We start from the raw sequence: 22,023 nt of genomic DNA, 5'->3' as shown, positions 1-22,023 counted from the left end.
ATCTCACACTCCCCATTGGGCCCACGTGGGAAAGATTGACAGTGGAGTCCACAAATTAGAAGATAAGGTCATAAAACTATATAGTATAGCCAATAAGAAGACGAGTTGATTGATACCAAACATGGCCAACAAAAACTATTCCTGTGGTCTCTTACAGCTGTTTGAAGGCAAAAATATGGACTTCTGTTGGCATTTCACCATTTCATGAAATTATGATTACTTATTTCTATAAATATATGTATGTACTTCTTTCAGACATATCTGTGACTGATGTGGATGTGTTTTTGTATTTCAGAAGTTTTGTATTTAGCACTTTTTTGGCTTTTTTAGAAATAAGAAATAAGACAAACGCACAGACACATCTGTAGAAATACATTCATACAAAATCCATTTTATAAGTCATTTTTTTCTGGATTTTTTCTGTTCTAAATTGAGACATGAGGCTAGGGTACTATTTTAGTATATAGCCCCTTTAATATGCTTACAGTAGTGCTTTTTATTAATTTTTCAGATGATTTACTTGGACGGAAATAGAAATTCTGTGTTCTAACTTGTGTAGCCCTGTGTCAGTAAGGCCTAGTGTCACACTTCCACTAGAAACAACAAGTTGAGGATGTTAACTTCCCAATGAACTCAGGGTCATTCCAGAGGGCCAAAGCATGTGGAAACAGCAGCACTTTTTTAAGGGTAAAAATTTTGGCGAGAAAAACATATATTTTCAAGTGTTAATGAACTTAAGCAATGAAAGCTATGAACATTGTCCACTTGGGTTCAATATCCCCAACCTCCACAGGGATTTCTGAAAAGCTCAGCCCGGGCTGTGAGTTGAAAGTCTGTCGGACATGGGCCTTCTTCAGACATTCCCAGCTCACCTGCACTTCCCGTTTGGGCTCATCGTGTCTGTGTGAGTCTTCCCCTACCCCCTGACACAGTTCACCACCAGATGGCAATCGGTTGACCTCTCCGCCCCTCTCTTCACCTGAGTTTCCAAAACATAGGGACTCAGATCAGATGATCCAATTAGAAAATCGATCATTGATCTTCAGCCTAGGTTGCTCTGGTGCCAGATACACTCATGAGCATCCTTATGTTTGAACATGGTGTTTTTTACAGATAATCCATGACTAGCACAGAAGTCTTACAACGAATGATCACTCAGGTTTAGATCAAGGAGGCCATTCCTCCCAATCATACCTCTCCAGCTGTCTCGGTCATTACCCACGTGCGTGTTGAAGTCTCCCAGCAGCACTATAAAGTCCCCTACTGAAGCCCCCATCCACGAAGGCCGAATACTCTAAGCTTTTGTTTGGTGCATATGCAGACACAACAGTCAGGGTTTTCCTCCACATAACCTGCAGGTGTATGGAGGTGTCCCTCTCATCCACCAGGGTAAAATTCCACATAGTAGCGCTCAGCTTGGGGCTTGTGAGTACTGCAACACCCGCCCGGTATCTCACACCCTGGGCAACTTTGGAGAAGAAAAGAGTCCAACTCTTATTTTGGAGAACGATTCCAGAACCAATACTGTGCATACTGCTAGCCATTACCAGATCTAATTGGTAGCGCTCAACCTCCTTCACAAGTGCCAGTTCCTTCAATATTCAAACCGTGTTCACAGTTCACAGAGTATAAATAACATCATGCCCACAACAGGATTCACACATAACATTAATGAAACCTCAGCACCCGAGAGGAAGCAACTCTCTCAAGCTGCCAGGTAATCAGCATCCAGCAAACAGCTGAGTTTGACGCTTCCTAATGCCGTTATCAGCGGGGTGCCCGGCTACCGTGCTCGTAACCACACCTGCAGTGACACCGCCTTACAAAAGACTACAATCGGAGCAACCCAACAAGTCAGAGATACTATTCTGAATGAACTCCCTCTGTATGACTAAAATCCTGAATAGGGGCTTACCAGCGCATCAAAAAGCAGCGTTTGGTCAGGTGTATAGGCGACTCAAAAAGTCTCCTTTAGCGTCTAGCGCTCTAGTGTTTCACTTTTTGGTGCTCTTGGTCTGGACATTTAACTGACATGCAGCCGGTTGGGTCAAAGGATTGTCAAAATGTATGTGTTAGTGGCATATCTCAGACAAAATTCATCAACCATCATCATGAAAGATATGCCTGAATCCTTCTCATTTGGCTGAAGCAGAACTAGGAGAACTAAAGTAGGGTGACCAAACGTGCTCTTTGCCCGTACAGTCCAGTTTTCACTGTTTGTCATGGGACCATTAAGCGTTTACTTAAATTGACTGGCGCTTTGCACACAATGCTACGCAACTTAATTCCAGAGAGGCCGCCTTGCAGGCGGGTCTGTGATGTGCACATACAGGGACCAGATCAGACAGGGAGTATATACAGGGAGCAGATCAGACAGCTGAGCACATACAGGGAGCATATCAGACAGGGAGCACATACAAGGAGCACATCAGACAGGGGAGCACATACAGGGAGCAGATCAGACAGCGGTCGGGACACATGGTGGCGGAGTGCATCGTGTGCAAAGCTAGTGCATATGTTTCAGTGTCTAATAAAGGTGCTGGAGATCTCAAAGCTCACATGGACACCAAAAAACCTTATCTTGTTACATTGAAAAGGTTTTAAGAGATACTTATTTAAAGCTGGATTTTGAAGCTGACACAGAATAGGTCATATTTAGAACATTATCTCATATTTATTTACTTGAAAAGAGCGATTACTTTGTTTCAGGTTGTTTTATTTTATTACATTAGTTATTTTTATACCATTGAGGCATAATAAAGCATGTTCATTAACCTCTGAGAAGCCTGTCTGAATTTGTGTCTCGAGGCCGGCCGAGTGTCTTCTTTTTTGGAAATTAGAATATGGTCAGCCTAAACTGAAGGAAACATTATTTGGTAGAACAGGTTCTGTCAGAACATCTCATTCTGCAATTGCAATTCACCTGGTTTTATGAAAAAAACTCACTGTGCCTGATGGGAAAGTCTGTTTGCCTCCCTAAGTACCCTGTTGGAAAGGGCACAACAGTCCCTTAATGCGAAAGTAATGTATAAAGAGTTAAAAGTGTGTATGATGTAAAAATTGAAGAGTATTTTGCTTTGGCTGCAGTTCATCTGTCAGCTAGGTCCTTCACTCTGAGTCTGAACATTTCCTCCAATTCACACTAATGTAAAAATGGCAGTAGGGCATTTGTTCTAAGTCTCAAACAAGGTTGAGTATTTTAAAAGGTTTTAATGGGATTTGAAAGCTGAATATTACCCTGAATGTATAAAAGATGTGCAACATTTTACAGTTTGAAATGGAGTTTCTTGATAAATGTAGGAATGACTAGATAGCAGAAAATTCAACCTAATTTGGATGTTTGCATGTGAGCAGTAGGTAATTGTGTGGGACAATTAACAACACACATATTTTCTTGGATGTATAGTAGTATACATTGTTGTTTGGCTTGATCATGTGTTACATATGGGACATTTTTGTTGGATCACTTATGCTAGTTAACACAGTGTGTTTACAACAAAGTTATTGGAAATGATTCACCAGCCCACGAATTAGCGAGCATTAAAAGCATCAGAAAGGCATAGCAAATATTACTAGCATAAAAAAACGTTGAAAGGATGAAGATTTTTTGAAGTGATTTTTTTGAAACAAGGATTGTTTAATTAATGAAAGAACAGATTTGTTTTCAGAAGTTTACTAACTGAGCAGCTTTGTTTGAGAGATTTTTAAATAACAGAATATGGATTTTTACTGTACCTGCCCACTAAAGTCTGACTATTGAGTTTTGAGAATTACAATTTTTAAGTGTGCCTGTTTTGTATATAAGGCTATACATCAATGTGCCCTTCCCCCACTGAGTCACTTCTTTAAAGAATTAAGAGTGGTGGTAGTACAAGGGCCTCCGCCAGAGGGGACTATAAAATACTTTTTGGGCGTTTTGTCAGTAAATGGAACTACATGTTGGAATAGCCTGCCCCCCGCAATAAGGGACCGTCCCACATACATCAATTTTAAAACTCATTTAAAACTCTGGTTTTTAGAAAACCACAGCTGCACTCGCTGTGGACCGTCCCCCACATTTCACCATGTGTGAAAATGCCATGTTCTGTTGTATTTTGCCGTGTGTTAGTCTTGCCTCTCACTCTAAGAGGGTGTTGCGCTCTTTTTACTGTTTTTATATTTTTCTTTTTGTGTATCTGCCTACATAAAATAGATGATAATTAGCTATGGTATTGACTTTAGCATATTTACATTGTGTACTTGTCCCTATCTAAATAAATTAAATTAATAACTGTTTTGTTATTGTAGCGATTTATTTCTTAAGAGTTCTTACATATGCAATCAGTCCGCTCGACAAAGAGAGCAACAAAGCAAACAGTTAGAAGAAAGAAGTTAAACAAAGTCTACACACTGCTGACAGGGAGAAAATGTCGGCTAATTAATGACTGCAATTGATCGTTAATAAGAATTCATCAAATATAGCATCCTGTTAGTTATAGGTGTATTATGTTATAGATAATGTTTATATTTGACAGATTATCTGATAATTAAAATGAATTATGATTAAATACACCATATTTTCTTAAAATAGAAAATGTCCTTGCGATTAATACAGGATTAGTTGTTAAAAATAGGTGAAATTGTGATAAGGATTTGACAGATTACCTTTGCTGAGGGGGTGATTGGCTGAAACAGAGTAGAAGAACAAGCGGATATAAATGTCTCAGAACACTCCCCCCCTCAGGCGAGTAGATCAGGTTTCACTGTGTCAAGGCCGTGATACTTTCGTCACCTATTATAAACATAAATGTCAATGCTCGTCACCATGAATCAGTACTGTGTAATTAGTTTTTTCAAGCAATCATTGATAACTTTTCTGATATGGTTTTGGTGTATTTGTTAATGTTCTCAAATTATGCAACAAGGACAACTTTCCACAATGAAGAGAACACATACTGTTGAGGCAAATATTAGATATTCAAAGTAAAAAAAAATCGTATTCAATCAAGAGCCATCGGGTAACAAGTGTGTTTTATCATTGTGTCATGGTAGTTACCTGAAATTTTCCCAGCCATGTCAACTGAAAGCGTTCATTTTAAAATGATTGTATATTTTTCCCACAGCATTCAAACACAGCACTAGGGAACCTTACCTAACCAGTTACCTAACGTTAGCTAGTACTTGGTGCACCCACTGGCCCCTCCACTTCACTGCCAGCCTAATTTGCACCACCATGTTGTTTTACTGGCCCCCAGCCATCAAACCATTACTTATGTCAAACCCTGCAGTTCAACAAATTCTTTTTGATTTTCTTAGGCCAGTTTGTCTTATCAATTAATCTTCAGGGAGACCACATGGTGCAAATTAATCTTTATTCAATTGAAAGTCCCTGACTTTCCTTCAACATTTGTTCCTTTTGCCCTTTTTGTGCCACAGAAAGGGCACACACTTCTCATTGATACCACCTAACCTTATTTTTCTATGCTTATTACACTATTTTCCCCGGCAGTCCAGCCTGCACTCTCCCCTCTCTTGATGCCTGTCTCTCGGTCATTCCCCGAGTAAACAAAACATCTGTTTGTTAAAAAGCCTTGTCCTACCAAGCCCCTGACCTTTGGAACGGCCTTCCACTACATGTTACAAGAGCTAATATCAATGGATATTAAACACACATGTGATGTCTTTTTATTGATGTTTCAAACTAAGTGATGTAATTTGGACTGGACAAAAACAACAGAAGACAAAAACATGGTTAAAACTCCATGAAAAAAAAACTACAGTGATAGTCAAAGCTTTCAAAAGTAATGGTTGGGAAGAGAGATTAAGTGATGGAGTGGAGCAGAAACAGATATGTAATTTTAGATGAATTTTCTGCAGGAATTAAAAATTTAAATATACGGAATTGTTATTATCATTATTATTATCATTCGAGCTGTGAGAAAGAACAAAGCAGTAAAGGTTTGGGCCTTTAAACCAAAATACCACTGAGTTAAAAACACTCTGTAGAGCTGAGAGGAGCTGCACAGTTGAAAGACAATTCTTTGTTGATCTGGGACTGGCAGCAACCCCTCTCACATTACACATGTTAATTGAATCCCTATTTATTTAAAATAAAATACAAAAATTCCACTTTTTCATCCCACAAATTGCAGATACAGTATCAACTGAAAAAACAGTCCTGTTCAGTAATGATTATATCACTTGTTGATGGGTTCATGCTGATGCTTGTTTTTCTTCAGACCTCTGATTGCAGACATCTCATTGGACGAAATGTCATCATCACTAACCCATGCAGGTGTGAACAAACTTCCTGTCCAGAGGGGTTCAGCCCACTGCCTTTAGGAGCCACTAAGGGGCTGTAAGATATTGTTCACAGAGAGGCAGATTAAATCTCCCGGGACCTGACTGTTTGTGTCTGACGATGCCACTATACACAAAGTAAATGGTCATTTTTATTTAGCTATATAGCTATTTAGCTATTAACAATTGTGCAGCATCAAGTTATACACAGAATACATCATTTATTTCAGGAGAACCTAGGCTATCAAGATATGCATTCGGCAGGGATGCCACATAAATGTTTAAATTATTATTTTACTATAGAGACAAAAGAAAAGATTCAACAGAAATGCATTGAAATCACACAAAGAACAATATTTACTTCATTGTGGCTTTCAGAACCTGGGGCCTGTTGCACGAAACCAGGATAAGGGATTAAGCCGGGATATTCAAGTTATTCTGGCTAAATTTAGCTTTGACTCGGTTGCACGAAACCGGATTGAATTAAACCCAGCCAAGTAACCATGGAGATTTATTCTTTGTGGTTAGCCTGGTCCAGAGCAGGCTATCAGCCAGGCTAAGATCAATCCTGCAGTCTCATGTGTCAAATCAGCTGCCGTCTGATCCGAAATAAAAGTGTTTAACAGTTATTCCGTTGTCTTCTACGTGTGTTCTGCTTTATTTTTATTAACATGCATTAGCCTACTTGTCACTGTTGTTGTCGCGAGTTGGATTTAAACCCTACTACAGTTGTTTAGATGTTTAGGAATGGTTGCACTGGCACCCTGATGCGGAGTGGGACTTTTCCCTGTGGGACGGTACGGTTTCGAGGCTGCCTGGCGTGTGGCCGCTGCCCGGTGGCCGCTGACCGGTGGCCGCTGACCGGTGGCCGGTGGCCGCCGCCTGCCGCCAGACCTGCAAGTCGCGTCAGTGTCCACTCTCTCTGTAAAAGTAGAGATGAGCAGCGCAGCGTCCGTGGTCTCAGCTTCAGGTTTATACAGGACGCGCTCCGAAAATTAAGTGTGACAATATTAATGTAGCGATATTCCCAGATGATATTAATGGCAGACTGGTTAGAGACCAATACATTCATGATTCATTTTCTTGTTGCTTATCCTTCTCTAATAAAGGACAGTTTGTGTTCCTCCTTAATATGTAGTCATTATTTCTTTTTATTATAGCTTACATTTTTTTCATAACCTTCTGAATTAGTCTCACATCCCTGGACCAATAACGTGGCCTATATACAGTATGTATGTAGTGTAGTTTACGTTCATCACACCGGGAACAATGCAATGGTTCTTAGTCTTTTTATTTTGATGCGGTCACTTGTCAGAAGAATAAACAATGAATATTGTTTTACATATGCTCACAGCGTGTATTGAAGTCACTTACTTATTTTTCTAGTTGTTGTCCCTTTCTGATTCTTCTGTATGAATATTATTTGTAGCTAGAAAGAATTAGATATAGCTTATAGAGATTTGTGCATATGGTATAAAACATGTTCTCACGTTGTGAATAGGGGTTTGAAATTAAGCCTAAAGTCCTTAAAGGGTCCATTTCCCGAGGAACATTATTCCCTCTGCTCACTTTTAAGGCAAAGGCTAAATAACAATACATTTGATTTATATAGTGCTTTACATGGTAGGCTAGTCAAAGACCCTTTACAGTAAAACCAGCACATTTATCACATAAAAACAGAAACATGAAACTAGCACATTTAAAGCAATTAAAACACAGTGTAGCCTACAACTTTGGAAAATGTGGAGTGACTAAAGCCTAAGGAGATATTTTTACACCCTACACATTCAGTCGGGTCCGCTATGGTCTGTTCGGCTTTTTCTCTCCGTTTGATAAGAGCCGTATTTCCCTTTCTGCACATTAAATTCTTCACCTCCTCGTTACTTTCCATTAGAAGCTGCTGCTCATTGGGTGAAACATATGGCGCATGCGTCTTCTCAATTCTGCATCAGTAAATGTGTGATCGATACCGTGGTCTATGTGAGTAAGCAGTGAACGTGCACTTATCCCAGCTATCTACACCTGGCTTGACATAGCTTCACCTGTTCATCCTGGCTTGGCAATCGTGCAACCGATCACACGAAGTCAAGCTGCGCTTATTCTTTTATCCTGGATATCTTTATTCTACTTTCGTGCAACAGGCCCCTGTTCTTAGGTGTTGGCAATAAGGGCAAACAATAATAAACTCTGTACCTAACAAAGTATTTATTTTATTTCCCCAGAAAATTCCATAGACTTATCCAACAAATGTTAATTGTGTCAGCTTCAGAGCTTTCTCTCTCTGCTATTTGACACATTAAGTGCCAGCATGAGATGTTACATAGTTACCCCTGGACCAGTTTATTTACAGGCTTGGTTTGTGGATGTATCTAGCCTAGTCACACACATGCACATACTCACATGATGACTTATGTTTTTATTGTAGACAGTGACGGAGTGGCCCAAAATGATGCATCGATCATTGTGTGGTGTTTTAACTTTATTGATGGATGGAAGGATGAGCGTCATTTGTTTGGTCTAGTGTCCAGACAAGTCATTCTTGATCATATCAGTTGCTGGTCAACACATGCCTCAAGGTCATATTACCAGTCATCTTGCAAGTATCAGAGGAACCTATGTTCACCTCTGCCATTCAAAATACTTTTTTTATCATCTGGTTCTACTTAACCCTAACACTAGTGTCTCCCTATGACCTTAATTACTCCCTCCATTCCTGACCTCAACACCAGACACGACCTTTCTGGATGACGTCACATCACGTGACACTGTTGTTATTGTTTTTTTGTTTTTTTTTTAAAAGAAGCCCTGTTGCTTTATCAGTGTCCCCATTTAAATGAATGAGAGGAATGTCTTTTTTACAGACTAAATGGAGCTTCACACCTCAGGAACTGTGAGATTTTGGCACACTTGGAAATAGCCTTTAACCCTTCCCTCCCCAATGGCCATTAAGAGTATCTGGTTGTGTCTCTTACACCGACCAATGCCCTGCTGGTTAGCAAACCTTAGAGACATGGTAAACAGATGTGTCTTTGTCTATCTGGATGATGCAGAGGTCCATGGGTGTTTTTAATTCCTGCAGAAAATACATCTAAAATTACATATCTGTTTCTGCTCCACTCCATCACTTAATCTCTCTTCCCAACCACTACTTTTGAAAGCTTTGACTATCATTGTAGCTTTTTTTTATGATGTTTTAACCATGCTATTGTCTCCTGTTGTTTTTATCCTGTCCAAACTACATCACTTAGTGTGAAACATCAATAAAAAGACATGTTACATTATAAATAATTGTAATTCATTTATCATATTTCATGCTTCTTTACAACACATCACCATGCTATGTTAAATAGATTGAATGACATCAAATCTGATTAAATTGCAACCCATCAGACTCCACATAATTACTACTTTAATTTCCTCTGTTCTATGACTACACTGTACTTGTTTCCCTGGAAACATAGCAGCAATTATATGATGAACTGTAGATAATCCTGTCTTTTGTTGTCCATACACAATTTAGAATTAAAGACAGGAAAGTATATCATCACTTTCTCTATTTCATAACTCACTCACTGAACAACAGGAACATATTCATTCCTTTAATCCATAGACCGAGTCTGATCTCAGTCCCTCCACAGCCTCTCTACAGCATGTTGGTTTCACAGGAGCCAGGCTGCAGTATCTGGAGAGTAACTATGAGTTTAACTGCTTTTCTAAACCAGGGGTAAAGGAAGGCATAGATCACAGGGTTTAGGCCAGAGTTACAATAGAACACAAAGAGAACATAGGATGCAGATGAAGCATTGACCAAGCTTTCACTTACAAGCGAGACAGCGTAATATGGGCAGAAAAATATTAGGAACACAACTATAAGAACACCAAGATTCCTGGCTGCTTTCAGCTCTGATTTCTTTGCCTTTGGAGTCACTGAATGCTGCAGTGTGACAGCTGTAATGTGAGAGCGGATGGCACGAGCCTGAGACACAGCCACGGCAAATATTCTCAGATACAGAGCCACGATGACAGTAACTGGAACAATAAATGACAAAACAAGATCAACAGTCAATGAGATAGGGTCATAGAAAAACACACATGCTCCGTAACAGGATTGATACCTCCCTGGTTGAGTTGGGACATCCTTTAAAAAGAGAAGGCTGTAGAAAATGGAACAGAACCAACACAGACAAACACAGAGTTTAACTCTTTTCCCAGTGACTTTAGTGGTGTACTGCAGAGGGTCACATATAGCCACATAACGGTCAACTGATATGAGCACTATGGTACCTACTGAGGAGGAGGTAATGTTGACTGAAATAAGAGTATACACAGAACAAACAAAGTCACCAAGAAACCAGCAGGATGTTTTTCGAAGAACCTCTACAGGCATCAGCAGGAGGCCCACTAGAAGGTCAGAGACAGCCAGAGAGAGGAGGAGGATGTTGGTGGGTATGTGCAGCTGCCTGCAGGGAAAGATAAAAGTACAGATAAACCAACAAGAGTGACAAAACAACCCAATAATAAAAGCAAGAGTTTGAATATTTTCCGGTCCACCACAGAAGTAGTTACTATAAATTAGGGTAGACAGATAAATTGACTTGGTTAAGGTCATGGTGGACAGAAAGCAATGCTTAATATTAGTAAGAGAGTGGACATGAACAACAGTCTATGGCATCAAAGTCCGACATTTGGAGCAACATCATAACTCAAAAACAATTCTTCTAAATATACAGCAGTTGTTCACATTTTAAAGTTACAAATCCTGTTAAGAGAAGCAAAGAAGTTAATATCTGCCTGAAGTGGGAGATTGAGATGATGATGAGCAGGTTAAGAGCCACAGTGATCAGAGAGATGGAGTAGAACACAATGGTAACTGTTTGGGGCCAAGGAGACAAGGGCTTCCTGCAGGAGGTGTTCAGTAGCTGGGGAAAGCAGAGCTTGGCTCCATCCTCAACCTCCATCTGCAGAGATCTGCAGACAGCTGCAGCTCTGGCAGCTTTCTGAACAAACCTGAGTCATGAAACTGATTTATCCCTCATTCTCTTCATCCCCTCCTCTTTCTCAGTCCCTGTTTGACTTTGATGCCCCTCCTCTCTGACTCTGCACATCCCACCATCATCTTCATCACTCACTCTGTAACCCTGCCTTTCTCAGTGTCTCTCTATCCAATCTCTCTTCTGTCTTTTTCTACCCTGGTTGTATCCTTTCCTTTGTCCTATTATTGTCCTACGGATAACTTTTTAAGTTCATTGAACAGAAGTCTTGCATTTCCAGCCCTATCTCTACAGCCATGTGGAGTAAAGTCTGGAAACACCACAGAGGCATTCTAGGAGAGGAGAAGGCACTAAGATCTGGATACAGAGACGTTGGCTTTGCTAAATAGTCTCGGGAAGGAACAACGTTTGGTGAATCATTTGCACCTGGTAAATTAAGATGCCACACGCAATAATAACTTCGCTTACACAATGCAGTGAAGTGAGTTATTTTAATTAGCTGGATACATGGTTAAACATCATGTGGTCTTACCATAGTACAGGAATGTGTAATTCTTCTTTAGCAATCCCACTGATAGGCCCAGAAAACTCTGCTGGATGACTCAAATCAGCCAGCTGAAGAACAACAATATTTCCTCTCTTACATTAACTGAGTGAAGCAGCAATTAAACCATTCACAAAGGTGGCTAAGCTGTTTCGTTCTCCCCAGCTGACCAAATATGGTTAGCCTGACATGGTCATACTCGTGTTCTAGTCAGAATAGGAGTCTGATGCCGCTCCATTGGGCTTTGATTATGGGGCGTGTTTCAACTGAAACAGGAAAGAACTTTCCTCTACACTCAATTGGATAGACCTACAACCGATCAGAGTAATTGAGTATGTGATGAATGTTGAGACACAATAGAACTCAACTGCTAGCTACCGCTGCTGTTAGCTACTGGCCTTGCCAGTTTGGAAAACTGTGTTATATCTGTGAAGTTACATCCACGTTACAAGCTTTACAGCATGTACAGACCAAAAGTTTGGACCCACCTTCTCATTCAATGCGTTTTCTTTATTTTCATGACTATTTACATGGTAGATTATCACTGAAGGCGTCAAAACTATGAATGAACACATGTGGAATTATGCACATAACAAAAAAGTGGGAAATAACTGACAACTAAAACTAAATTCTAGTTTCTTCAAAGTAGCCCCCCTTTACTCTGATTACTGCGTTGCATACACTTGGCATTCTCTTGATGAGCTTTAAGAGGTAGTCACCTGAAATGGTTCCCCAACAGTCTTAAATGACTTCCCAGAGATGCTCAGCACTTGTCGGCCCTTTCGTGTTTGGGGTTATTGTCCTGTTAATGAAATAAATGATGGTCCTACTAAATGCAAACCGGACGGGGTTGCATGCTGCTGCATTATGCTGTGGTAGCCACGCTGGTTCAGTATGCCTTCAAATTTGGATTGAGTCCCCAACAGTGTCACCAGCAAAGCACCCCCACACCATCACACCTCCTCCTCCATGCTTCACGGTGCGAACCAGGCATGTAGAATCCATCCGGTCACCTTTTCTCCGTTGCACAAAGACACGGCAGTTGGAACCAAAGATCTCAAACTTGGACTCATCAGACCTAAGCCCAGATTTCCAATGGTCTAATGTCCATTCCTTGGGTTTCTTGGCCCAAACAAATCTCTTCTGCTTGTTGCCTCTCCTTAGCAGGGGTTTGCTAGCTGCTATTTGACCATAAAGGCCTGATTCGCGCAGTCTCCTCTTAACAATTGTTCTAGAGATGTGTCTGCTGCTAGAACTCTGTGTGGTATTCATCAGGTCTCTAATCTGAGCTGTTGTTAACTTGCAACTTCTTATCCTCAGCAGCAGAGGTGACTCTTGGTCTTCCTTTCACGGGGTGGTCCTCATGTGAGCCAGTTTTGTTGTAGCCCTTGGTGGTTTTTGTGACTGCAATCATGATTGGTTGATGTCCATCGTCTAATAGCTGTTTACAACATCTATGTTTCAAATTCCTTTGCACAATAAGTAACACTCCGTGTCTAAGAAAAAACACCATCAGACTTCTAATGTTGGAAGGCGTTCATCGGCAAACACACTGCCATGACACACACCTGGTTTTAAATCGGCCAAGCAACCCTTTGAGTGTATACTATGTTTACAGTGTTTCCATCTCTTCACCGTACTGTCAGACTGCCCTTTACAACGGAGAACTGAAGCCGTTGTCTCTGTTCTATTTAAAGAAACTAGACTCTTTTGACAAAACATGTAGATCACGGGAGTTGCTGCTCTACCACTGCCTCCATTGGTAACTTTTTGTTTTATTGTGGGACTTCAGTGTTAAGGGTGAGATTGCTTTCACTATGAACATAAATACATTGTGTATTTCAAGCACATTCTTTCTCCCACAGCACCAGAAAGCGATGCCTTGTCAGGTGCCTTTGGCGTTGTTGTTGACCCAACCACAAGCGATCTTTCAGCGTCAAATTTAGACGCGCTTGGTCGGGACTCTTGCCGTCAGTGTTGGACATTCTCGGGACTTGTTTCTAGCCGCATGGCGTTTACAAAAAGATTGTAGTTTGGGTAAAAATCAAATGTTACTTTCCCTCTGGTTACGCAAGTGACGTTAAATTGGACCCTCTGTGTGTGTGTGCTTGTTCTTTTGTGTATGTACATTGTCTTAAATATCTCAAGAATCATTCGTCCAAATTACTTCATACGCTTCCTAGGTACCCTATGAACTTGCGTTTGGGTTAGTTAGTTATTTAGGGTTACTTTGAGTTGTTTGGACAGCGTTGGATATTGGATATTAATAAATACATAAAGTTCATTCAGAGCATTTCATTAAGAGGAAACTAGTACTAGACTTTCAATTTTCAGGAAAGAATGCAGATATATACGCTTCTGGCTTGAGTATTTTGTTTAGTCTACATTTCTCTCTTCCTCAATGAAGGACGAAAGACAGGGAGAAATACAGAAGCTGTTTTACCACAGGAGGAAACCAGCAGTGGGCAATGAAAACAGTTGTCTCCCAGGGAAAATGGGGAGGGTCGGTTGAGTGCAGAAGTAGATGAAGTGGCTGGCAAAAATATTAGAGTTTTGCTACTAGCTCTGGATCTCTCAATATATCATCATACAAGTGTTTCTTTGACGTGATAAGTGTGTTTTTTCTTCTTATTTTAAAATAAATATGAAATAAAATGACCATTTACATTACCTGTTTAGTGAGCCTCGTCATACACACAAGGTCCCGGGAGATTTAAGCTACCTCTCTATGAACGATGTTCTGCAGCCAATTAGCGGTTCCTAAGAGGTTGGGCCGAACCCCTCTGGACAGGAAGTTTGTTCACGCCTGCATGGGTTAGTCAGATGATGACATCTTGACCAATGAGGTGTCAATGCATTCAAAGATGTGAAGAAAGCATGAAAAAAAAAAAACATCTGATGCAATCATTACTGAACAGTGATGTTTTTAGTTTATATTGTGTCTGCAATAAGTACAATAATTTAATAAATTGGAATGTTTTAGATATTTAATAATAAAAGGGATTCAATTACTATGTGTGATGTCAGATCAGGTTGCTGTCAGTCAAAAATCCACAGAGAATTCTCCTGACTCTACAGATCCTCTCAGCTTCACAAAGGGTTTTTAACTCACTGATTTTAGTGTTTTTTAAGGCTCAAAACATTACTATTTTCTTCCTTCTCACAGTTTTCATGAGCTACCTTTTTATAGAACTTTATAAAGACCCGCTGTGCCAAAGTGTGGTGCTGATCAGCAGCACTAAGACACAGTTAGAGACGAGCTGGGGAATATTGTGGATGATTTAGTAGGTAAATAGGGTAAGGGTTGTAGCGCAGCCGGAGTGTACCAGAATGTACGGAATAGTGGCCAAATCTATTTTGATGGGAGAAAAGCAGGATGTAAGGTCATTAGATTAGATTAGATTAGATTATACTTTATTCATCCCACAGCGGGGAAATTTCATATTACAGCAGCAGCATTTTCTACAAAAAGAACAAGAACAAACAAATACACAAGTTAACACAAAAAAAAGAAAACCGCACACAGTGAGCAGAAGGTATGGCTGAATGTAAGTGACCTCAAATAAAGGTTTTGTAAAGTGCGGTTGCAATGGTACAGAAAAACAATATTGCAGTGTAAGTGTGTGATGTTAAATTAAATTAAATTGAACATATAATTAAAATAGTTTAGCAAAAGTAGGTAACCATAAATAGGTTTAGAAGAAAAAGTAAGTACTTGTGACTGAAAAAACATTTAAATACAGATAGTAAAGATATCCAGAGTGTGTGGAGTAAATTAAACACAGGAACAGAAACTACAACATTATCAGGTGGTGCAGGTGTTATAGATTGTGCAGAATGAGGCTTGGCATTGTTTTGCTGAAATAAGCGGCGACGTCCATGAAAAAGACGTTGCTTGGATGGCAGCACATTTGCTCCAGGTTGCTCCAAAACTTCATGTATCTTTCAGCATTAACGGTGCCTTCACAGATGTGGAAGTTTCCCATGTCATGGGCACTAACACACAATAGTACAATCACAGATGCTGTCTTTCAAACTTTGTGCAGATAACAATATGGATGGTCCTTTACCTCTTTGGTGTCCATGATTTCTAAAAACAATTTGAAATATTGACTCATCGGACCAAAGCACACTTTTGCACTTTGCGTCAGTCCAGAGAAGCCAGTGGCGTTACTGGGTGTTGTTGATATATGTCTATCACTTTGCATGGTAGAGTTTTACCTTGCACTTGTAGATGTAGCGATGAACTGTGTTAACTGACAATGGATTTCCAAATTGTTCCAGAGCCATGTGGTAATAATGTCCTTTACATAATGATGGTGGTTTTTAATGCAATGCCATTTAAGGGATGTCATGGGCATTCACTGTTGGTTTGCAGCCTTGCTTATGTGCTGAGATTTCTTAGTGATGGACTGGCAAAAAAAGTTTTTCTTTAAAAGTTCAGAAGTTTAGAAATGAAAGACTACCGTTTAAGTAACTTGACAAGGAATGTGCAGGACAATGATAGGACAAAGGAAAGGAAACAAGGGTAAATAATAACAATGGAGAGATTGGATAGAACGACAGTCAGAGTAGAAGGGTTACAGAGAGAGTGATGAAGATGATGCTGGGATGTGAGGGAGGAGGGGCATCAGAGTCAAACAGGGACTGAGAAAGAGGAGGGGATGAATAAAATGAGAGCAATATAAATGAGTTACTTTACTCAGGTTTGTTCAGACAGCTGCCAGAGCTGCAGCTATCTGCAGATCTCTGCAGATGGACGTTGAGGACGGAGCCGAGCTCTGCTTTCCCCAGCTGCTGAACACCTCCTGCAGGAAGCCCTTGTCTCCATGGCCCCAAACAGTTACCGTTATGCTGTACTCCATCTCTCAGATCACCATGGCTCTCAACCTGCTCATCATCATCTCAATCTCCCACTTCAGGCAGATATTAGCTATTTTGCTTCTCTATACAGGATTTGTAACTTTAAAATGTGAACAGCTGATATTAATTTAGAAGAATTGTCTTTGAGTTAGTTCTAAATGATGTTGCTCCAAATGTCTGACTTTGATGCCAGAGACTGTTGTTCATGTCCACTCTGTTACTAATATTAAGCATTTCTTTCTTTCTACTGTGACCTCCACCAAGTCATTGTATCTGTAAACTTAAACTTATAGTAACTACTTCTGTGGTGGATTGGAAAATGTTCTAACTTGTGCTCTTATTTTTGGATTGTTTTGTCATTATTGATGCTTCAATGGGGCTTTTCTCTTTCATTCCAGGCAGCTCCACACACCCACCAACATCCTCCTCCTCTCTCTGGCTGTCTCAGACTTTCTAGTGGGCCTCCTGCTGATGCCTCTAGAAGTTCTCCGAAAAACATCCTGCTGGTTTCTTGGTGACTATGTGTGTTCTGTGTATACTCTTATTTCAGTCAACATTCCCTCCTCCTCAATAGGTATCATGGTGCTCATATCAGTTGACCGTTATGTGGCTATATGTGACCCTCTGCAGTACACCACTAAAGTCACTGGGAAAAGAGTTAAACTCTGTGTTTGTCTGTGTTGGTTCTGTTCCATTTTCTACAGCCTTCTTTATTTAAAGGATGTCCCAACTCAACCAGGGAGGTATCACTCCTGTTACGGAGCATGTGTGTTTGTCTATGACCCTATCTTATTGACTGTTGATCTTGCTTTGTCCTTTATTGTTCCAGTTGCTGTCATCATAGCTCTGTATCTGAGAATATTTGCCGTGGCTGTGTCTCAGGCTCGTGCCATCCGCTCTCACATTACAGCTGTCACACTGCAGCTGTCAGTCACTCCAAAGGCAAAGAAATCAGAGCTGAAAGCAGCCAGGAATCTTGGTGTTCTTGTAGTTGTGTTTCTAACATTTTTCTGCCCATATTACGCTGTCTCTCTTGCAGGTGAAAGCTTTTTCAATGCTTCATCTGCATCCTATGTTCTCTTTGTGTTCTATTGTAACTCTGGCCTAAACCCTGTGATCTATGCCTTCCTTTACCCCTGGTTTAGAAAAGCAGTTAAACTCATAGTTACTCTCCAGATACTGCAGCCTGGCTCCTGTGAGACCAACATGCTGTAGAGAGGCTGTGGAGGGACTGAGATCAGACTCGGTCTAAGGATTAAAGGAATGAATATGTTTCTGTTGTTCAGTGAGTGAGTTATGAAATAGAGAAGGTTACAATATACGTTCCTGTCTTTAAGTCTAAATTGTATATGATCAACAATTAAAAGGTCTGTTCTTCAGCTTTATCTTGTTGTGTATTGTATCTCTCTGATGCTGCTGGATTAAAGAAAGAGTCATAAGCACCATGTACTGTTTCTAAGTAATCACCCGGTTTAATGCAAGCTTTAAATTCACACATGTATGACTCTTGTGAGGAGTCTTTTTTACCAGGGAAACTTTTTTTCTTTGCTGTAGCAAATATAGTTTAACCCTAACACAACAACAAAATGCTCTCCTAAACAGCACCACTTTCATGCATATGTATGGATTCAGTTTAGAAAAACATCTGTGTTTTTCTGATAAAACTGTCTGTACAACAACATAATCTTCCCTTTCAGCTTATGAAAAAAAGGGATTTTAATCATTTTATTTAAGTGCCATTAATTAATATCTAGTTCCTGTATAACATGTCTTGTCTCTATGACACACGTTTAAAAATCACTATGAAGTCTTTTAGGGCGAGAAGTTTAACAACTGTTCATTAAATAATTGATGACACGTGTCCAGGGAAACATATACAGTGTAATCATAGGACAGAGGAAATTAAAGTAGAAACTATTTGAAGTCTGATGGGTCGTGAGCATGAGATATGATAAATGAAGTACAATTATTCATAATGTCTTTTTATTGATGTTTCACACTAAGTGATGTAATTTGGACTGGACAAAAGCAACAAGAGACAATAGCATTGTTAAAACTTCATTAAAAAACAACAATGATAGTCAAACCTTACACAAGTAGGTGTGGGGAAGGGGGGGTATGAGACACTAGTGTCAGGGTTAAGTAGGACCAGATGATGAAAAAGTTTTTTGAATGGCAGAGGTGAACATAGGATAGGGTGACCAAATGTCCCCGGTTACCAGGGACAGTCCCAGATTTTGACGACCTTTCCCCGGCTGGATCTGTCCCCGGAAATGTTGGTGTCTGGCTAGATTTTTTTTAAATGTCCCGTTTGTTCTGGACACACACTCCGCACTCTTGTTTGCTAAAAACTAGAGATGGGCAGCGATTAAAATTTTAATCGCAATTAATTGCATCATTTCCTAATCGCAAAATGAAATAATGAATTCAAAAGAAATGTATATAGTGCAATTGTTTTTTAAATGTTCTGCCATATGAACAAAAGTGCCGTAAAATTTGTTCTGCAAAAACTTACCAGCATTTTGTTTATAAAGTAGCAGTTAAATAAAATATTTAGTGTACATCTCAATGTACACCATGTATTTATCATGTCCAGAGATGAATTTCATCTGGTTGGAACGTGTTGCATAAGCGACTCCTTCTTATGTACAAGTTCCTCTGTTGTTCCTCTAACTCTGCAGCCTTGCTGGACTGGGTTTAGAGCCCCAACACTTTTCTGCACTTCGCTGTCCAACGCGCTGTAAAGCATACACTGTGACAGGACGCTGGAGACCGTGCACAATGCAGGGGACATGATCAGAAGGCAGAAGGCTCGCAGCAGCAATCAGATTTTGTATCTATTCGTACTATCTGTGCTAACCGCGGTGACTTTGACACATTCCACTGCTGTGCAACTTCACTAAAGTGTCCCGCGCATGTCTCAGCATAATTTCAGTCAGAGCATGTGAATGCAGCGCCCACTTTTCATCAGTATAATGCACTGTAACTCAGAGATAATTATGATTACCCAGTGAGTCCAGTAGTCGCCAGTAAGAACAGCAGCGCTAACAGTTGTAGCGCAGTCCTCTCCTTTTCAAACAGTCTGTAGCTATCCACGTCGCTATGGTATTTGTTAGCGTCTCTTGCCTTTGTTTATCTAAACTTACCCACACGCTGCCTCGCGCCACTGTGTGTGTTGAATGATTTGCTGGTATCAACTGTCAAGGTGATATTTCAGACTGGAAGTACTCCGGTAATAAGAAAATTCAACTTTGCAGTATTTACAAAGCCTGTGAGCAACAAACTTTGACAATAACAAAAAAATTATAAAAACTGCGTTAACGCGTGATAAAGAAATTGTAGGCGTTAATTAATTAATGAGTTAACGCGATAATAACGCGTTAACTTGCCCAGCCCTTCTAAAAACGCATTGATCCGACCAACCAGAAAGTCTGCAGGTTTCCACGTCACCTTTTGGGATTGCCTCAGCTAGCTTGGAACCTCGACTAAGGTAGTACTAAAAAATGTACCTGGTAGCAGGTCCCAGAGACTTTTTTTTGTAATGGAAAACCCAAAAAGGCGAGTAGAGTCGAGGCGAGCCAAGTAGACCAGTCAGCTGGACCAAAGAGGTTGGGGTAGCTCAGCAGACAATAGACAATGAGAGACCAGCTGGTGAATAGAGAGGAGGATTTATCAGGTAAAGAGGGTTGCAGTGGTGCTGGGGTACACCAGATAGTACGGAAGGGGCCAACTGAGTAAAGGATTAAATAATGACTAAGGGGGTAAGCTAGGGTGACCAGACGTCCCCGGTTTCCGGGGACAGTCCCCGATTTTGGCGACCTGTCCCCGGCTGGATCTGTCTCCGGAAATGTCCCCAGTTTTCACTGTGACTGAGGAACCGAAATTGGAATGAAAGAAAGAAAATGCTGACAAAACGTTGCCGATGGTCGCACACCCAACACACGCAGGCTCCAGACCGCCGGAGCCAGCGGTGCTCCGAGATGTTTTAGAAAGCCGTATTTTACGATGCTAAAATCACTGATTATTTACATGGAGTCTGTTGGGTTTAGCGAACGCAATTTCGCGGACTTTTATGTTTTAAAAAGGATCTTAATCTTTAACAGAAAGGTCAACCTCCTTAGAAAACCTTTCCATAATGTTGTCAGACACTAAGAATGTTAATCTGAGTCTTTTAGCAGCAAAACAAGCACTTTTATGAACGTAAATACAAGCTGGACAATTGTCCTATTAACTTAGATTGTAGCTTGTTTCTGCCGACTGGAGCAATCTCGTTTAATGCTGCATCAATGTCAAAGAAAAATATGTCCTCAATAGTTTTTATTGAAAAACAGGTACCATTTTTTTCACTTCATCAAAGGACCAAATATGTAGTCTATTTAGCAAAACTGCGATAAGATGTATGTGGGTAAAAATAACATACCACAAGGATGAAAGCACAATAGTAGCATAAGACATGACAATGTCATAATCTTTAATGAGTATGAATGGATCAAAGTGACACTCCAAAACCCACTACAAAAAAAAAGTATCGATGTAACTAGGAAAGTTACATCAATACTGAACAGGCTGGCCTGTTTTGTATCTCACTTGCACAAATCAAGCTAAAAGAGGTGAAGGAAACAGCAAACACGTATAAGATAGTGAAATAAAATAGGTCAAACTATACACAGGTGTTAAGGGTTGGTTAGACCCAGAAACAACACAAGCACGGATGATGAACGGTAAAAGAGGTTTAATCCAACAAAAACACAGAGGAGGTATGGATGAGAGTCACACTGAGGCTGGTCTGAGGAAGCTGCATACGCTGACGGCGGAACACGGACACTGAGACGAGAACAAACAAAGTTATTCAATAGCAAGGCAAGTGAGCAACGTGCACTAATGACTGGCCAAGTTACCACTTAGGGGTTAGTAACAAATTGGGGCTGAAGAGGAGGTCAGCCTGGGTTTATATACTGTGGAGATGGGATGATGGAGATAGATTGCAGCTGGAGTGATGAAGATGGGTTGCAGCTGTGCGGAAGGCGGATGGCAAAGTGTGGTCACGCCTCCAGACCAGGTTCCTCTATGGTGATCTCTAGTGGAAGACAGAAGTACAGACAGACATACAGGGGAAAGGGAAGACTGACACAGACAGCAGCGGGCCCATGACAACAGGAAGAGGTGTAAAATAACACATACATGGTCTATTATTATAACTATACAACCTGTTAATTATTTAAGTCTTGTCTCCAATCCCCATATAAGCATAATGCCAGAGTACACAGCGGAATGTTAACCTAGGACACAAACTAATGAGCTGATCATTTCAGACAGGTGTGTTGATGCTCAGAAACATCTAGAACA

General features: G+C 40.4%; 2 protein-coding genes and 1 long non-coding RNA gene across 5 annotated transcripts in view; 2 read left to right on the top strand and 1 right to left on the bottom strand.

Annotated features, from left to right (window-relative positions):
* The window catches only part of LOC117952517, a 22,808-nt gene extending 1,083 nt beyond the window's left edge, over positions 1-21,725 (top strand). The window contains exons 2-4 of one of the 3 annotated variants that reach the window (XR_004658428.1): positions 2,039-2,041; positions 15,575-15,584; positions 21,715-21,725. This is a non-coding gene — a long non-coding RNA (uncharacterized LOC117952517). Of the gene's footprint in view, positions 1-2,038; positions 2,042-10,571; positions 10,578-10,711; positions 10,726-15,574; positions 15,585-15,783; positions 15,795-18,601; positions 18,613-21,714 lie in introns of those variants that run through there. The other 2 variants (XR_004658429.1, XR_004658427.1) reach the window with 2 other exon arrangements.
* On the bottom strand, positions 9,585-11,237 carry LOC117952516 (trace amine-associated receptor 7e-like). The gene is made up of 2 exons (XM_034884881.1): positions 11,071-11,237; positions 9,585-10,739 (listed from the first exon to the last, which is right to left on the bottom strand). Exons 1-2 carry the CDS (start codon positions 11,235-11,237, stop codon positions 9,923-9,925), a joined length of 984 nt encoding a protein of 327 aa, XP_034740772.1. The 3' UTR covers positions 9,585-9,922.
* On the top strand, positions 16,570-18,002 carry LOC117952514 (trace amine-associated receptor 7e-like). Its single transcript, XM_034884879.1, has 2 exons — positions 16,570-16,736; positions 17,076-18,002. The coding sequence occupies exons 1-2, from the start codon at positions 16,570-16,572 to the stop codon at positions 17,890-17,892; spliced, it is 984 nt and encodes a 327-aa protein (XP_034740770.1). The 3' UTR covers positions 17,893-18,002.
* Positions 21,726-22,023: the final 298 nt, after the last annotated feature.

The sequence above is a fragment of the Etheostoma cragini genome, chromosome 11, assembly GCF_013103735.1.
Source record: "Etheostoma cragini isolate CJK2018 chromosome 11, CSU_Ecrag_1.0, whole genome shotgun sequence".
NCBI classification, from domain to species: Eukaryota; Metazoa; Chordata; class Actinopteri; order Perciformes; family Percidae; genus Etheostoma; species Etheostoma cragini.
The sequence above is the reverse complement of the archived record's forward strand: the minus strand, read 5'-3'. Positions and strand labels throughout refer to the sequence as shown.

Bases quoted from the DNA above. Each gene is read 5' to 3' on its own strand.
- LOC117952516 (XM_034884881.1), bottom strand. From the start codon at position 11,237: ATGGAGGTTGAGGATGGAGCCAAGCTCTGCTTTCCCCAGCTACTGAAC. The intron at 10,740-11,070 runs GCAGATATTAAC...CTTTCCCTGCAG, and splicing joins ATCTCAATCTCCCACTTCAG to GCAGCTGCACATACCCACCA.
- LOC117952514 (XM_034884879.1), top strand. From the start codon at position 16,570: ATGGACGTTGAGGACGGAGCCGAGCTCTGCTTTCCCCAGCTGCTGAAC. The intron at 16,737-17,075 runs GCAGATATTAGC...CTTTCATTCCAG, and splicing joins ATCTCAATCTCCCACTTCAG to GCAGCTCCACACACCCACCA.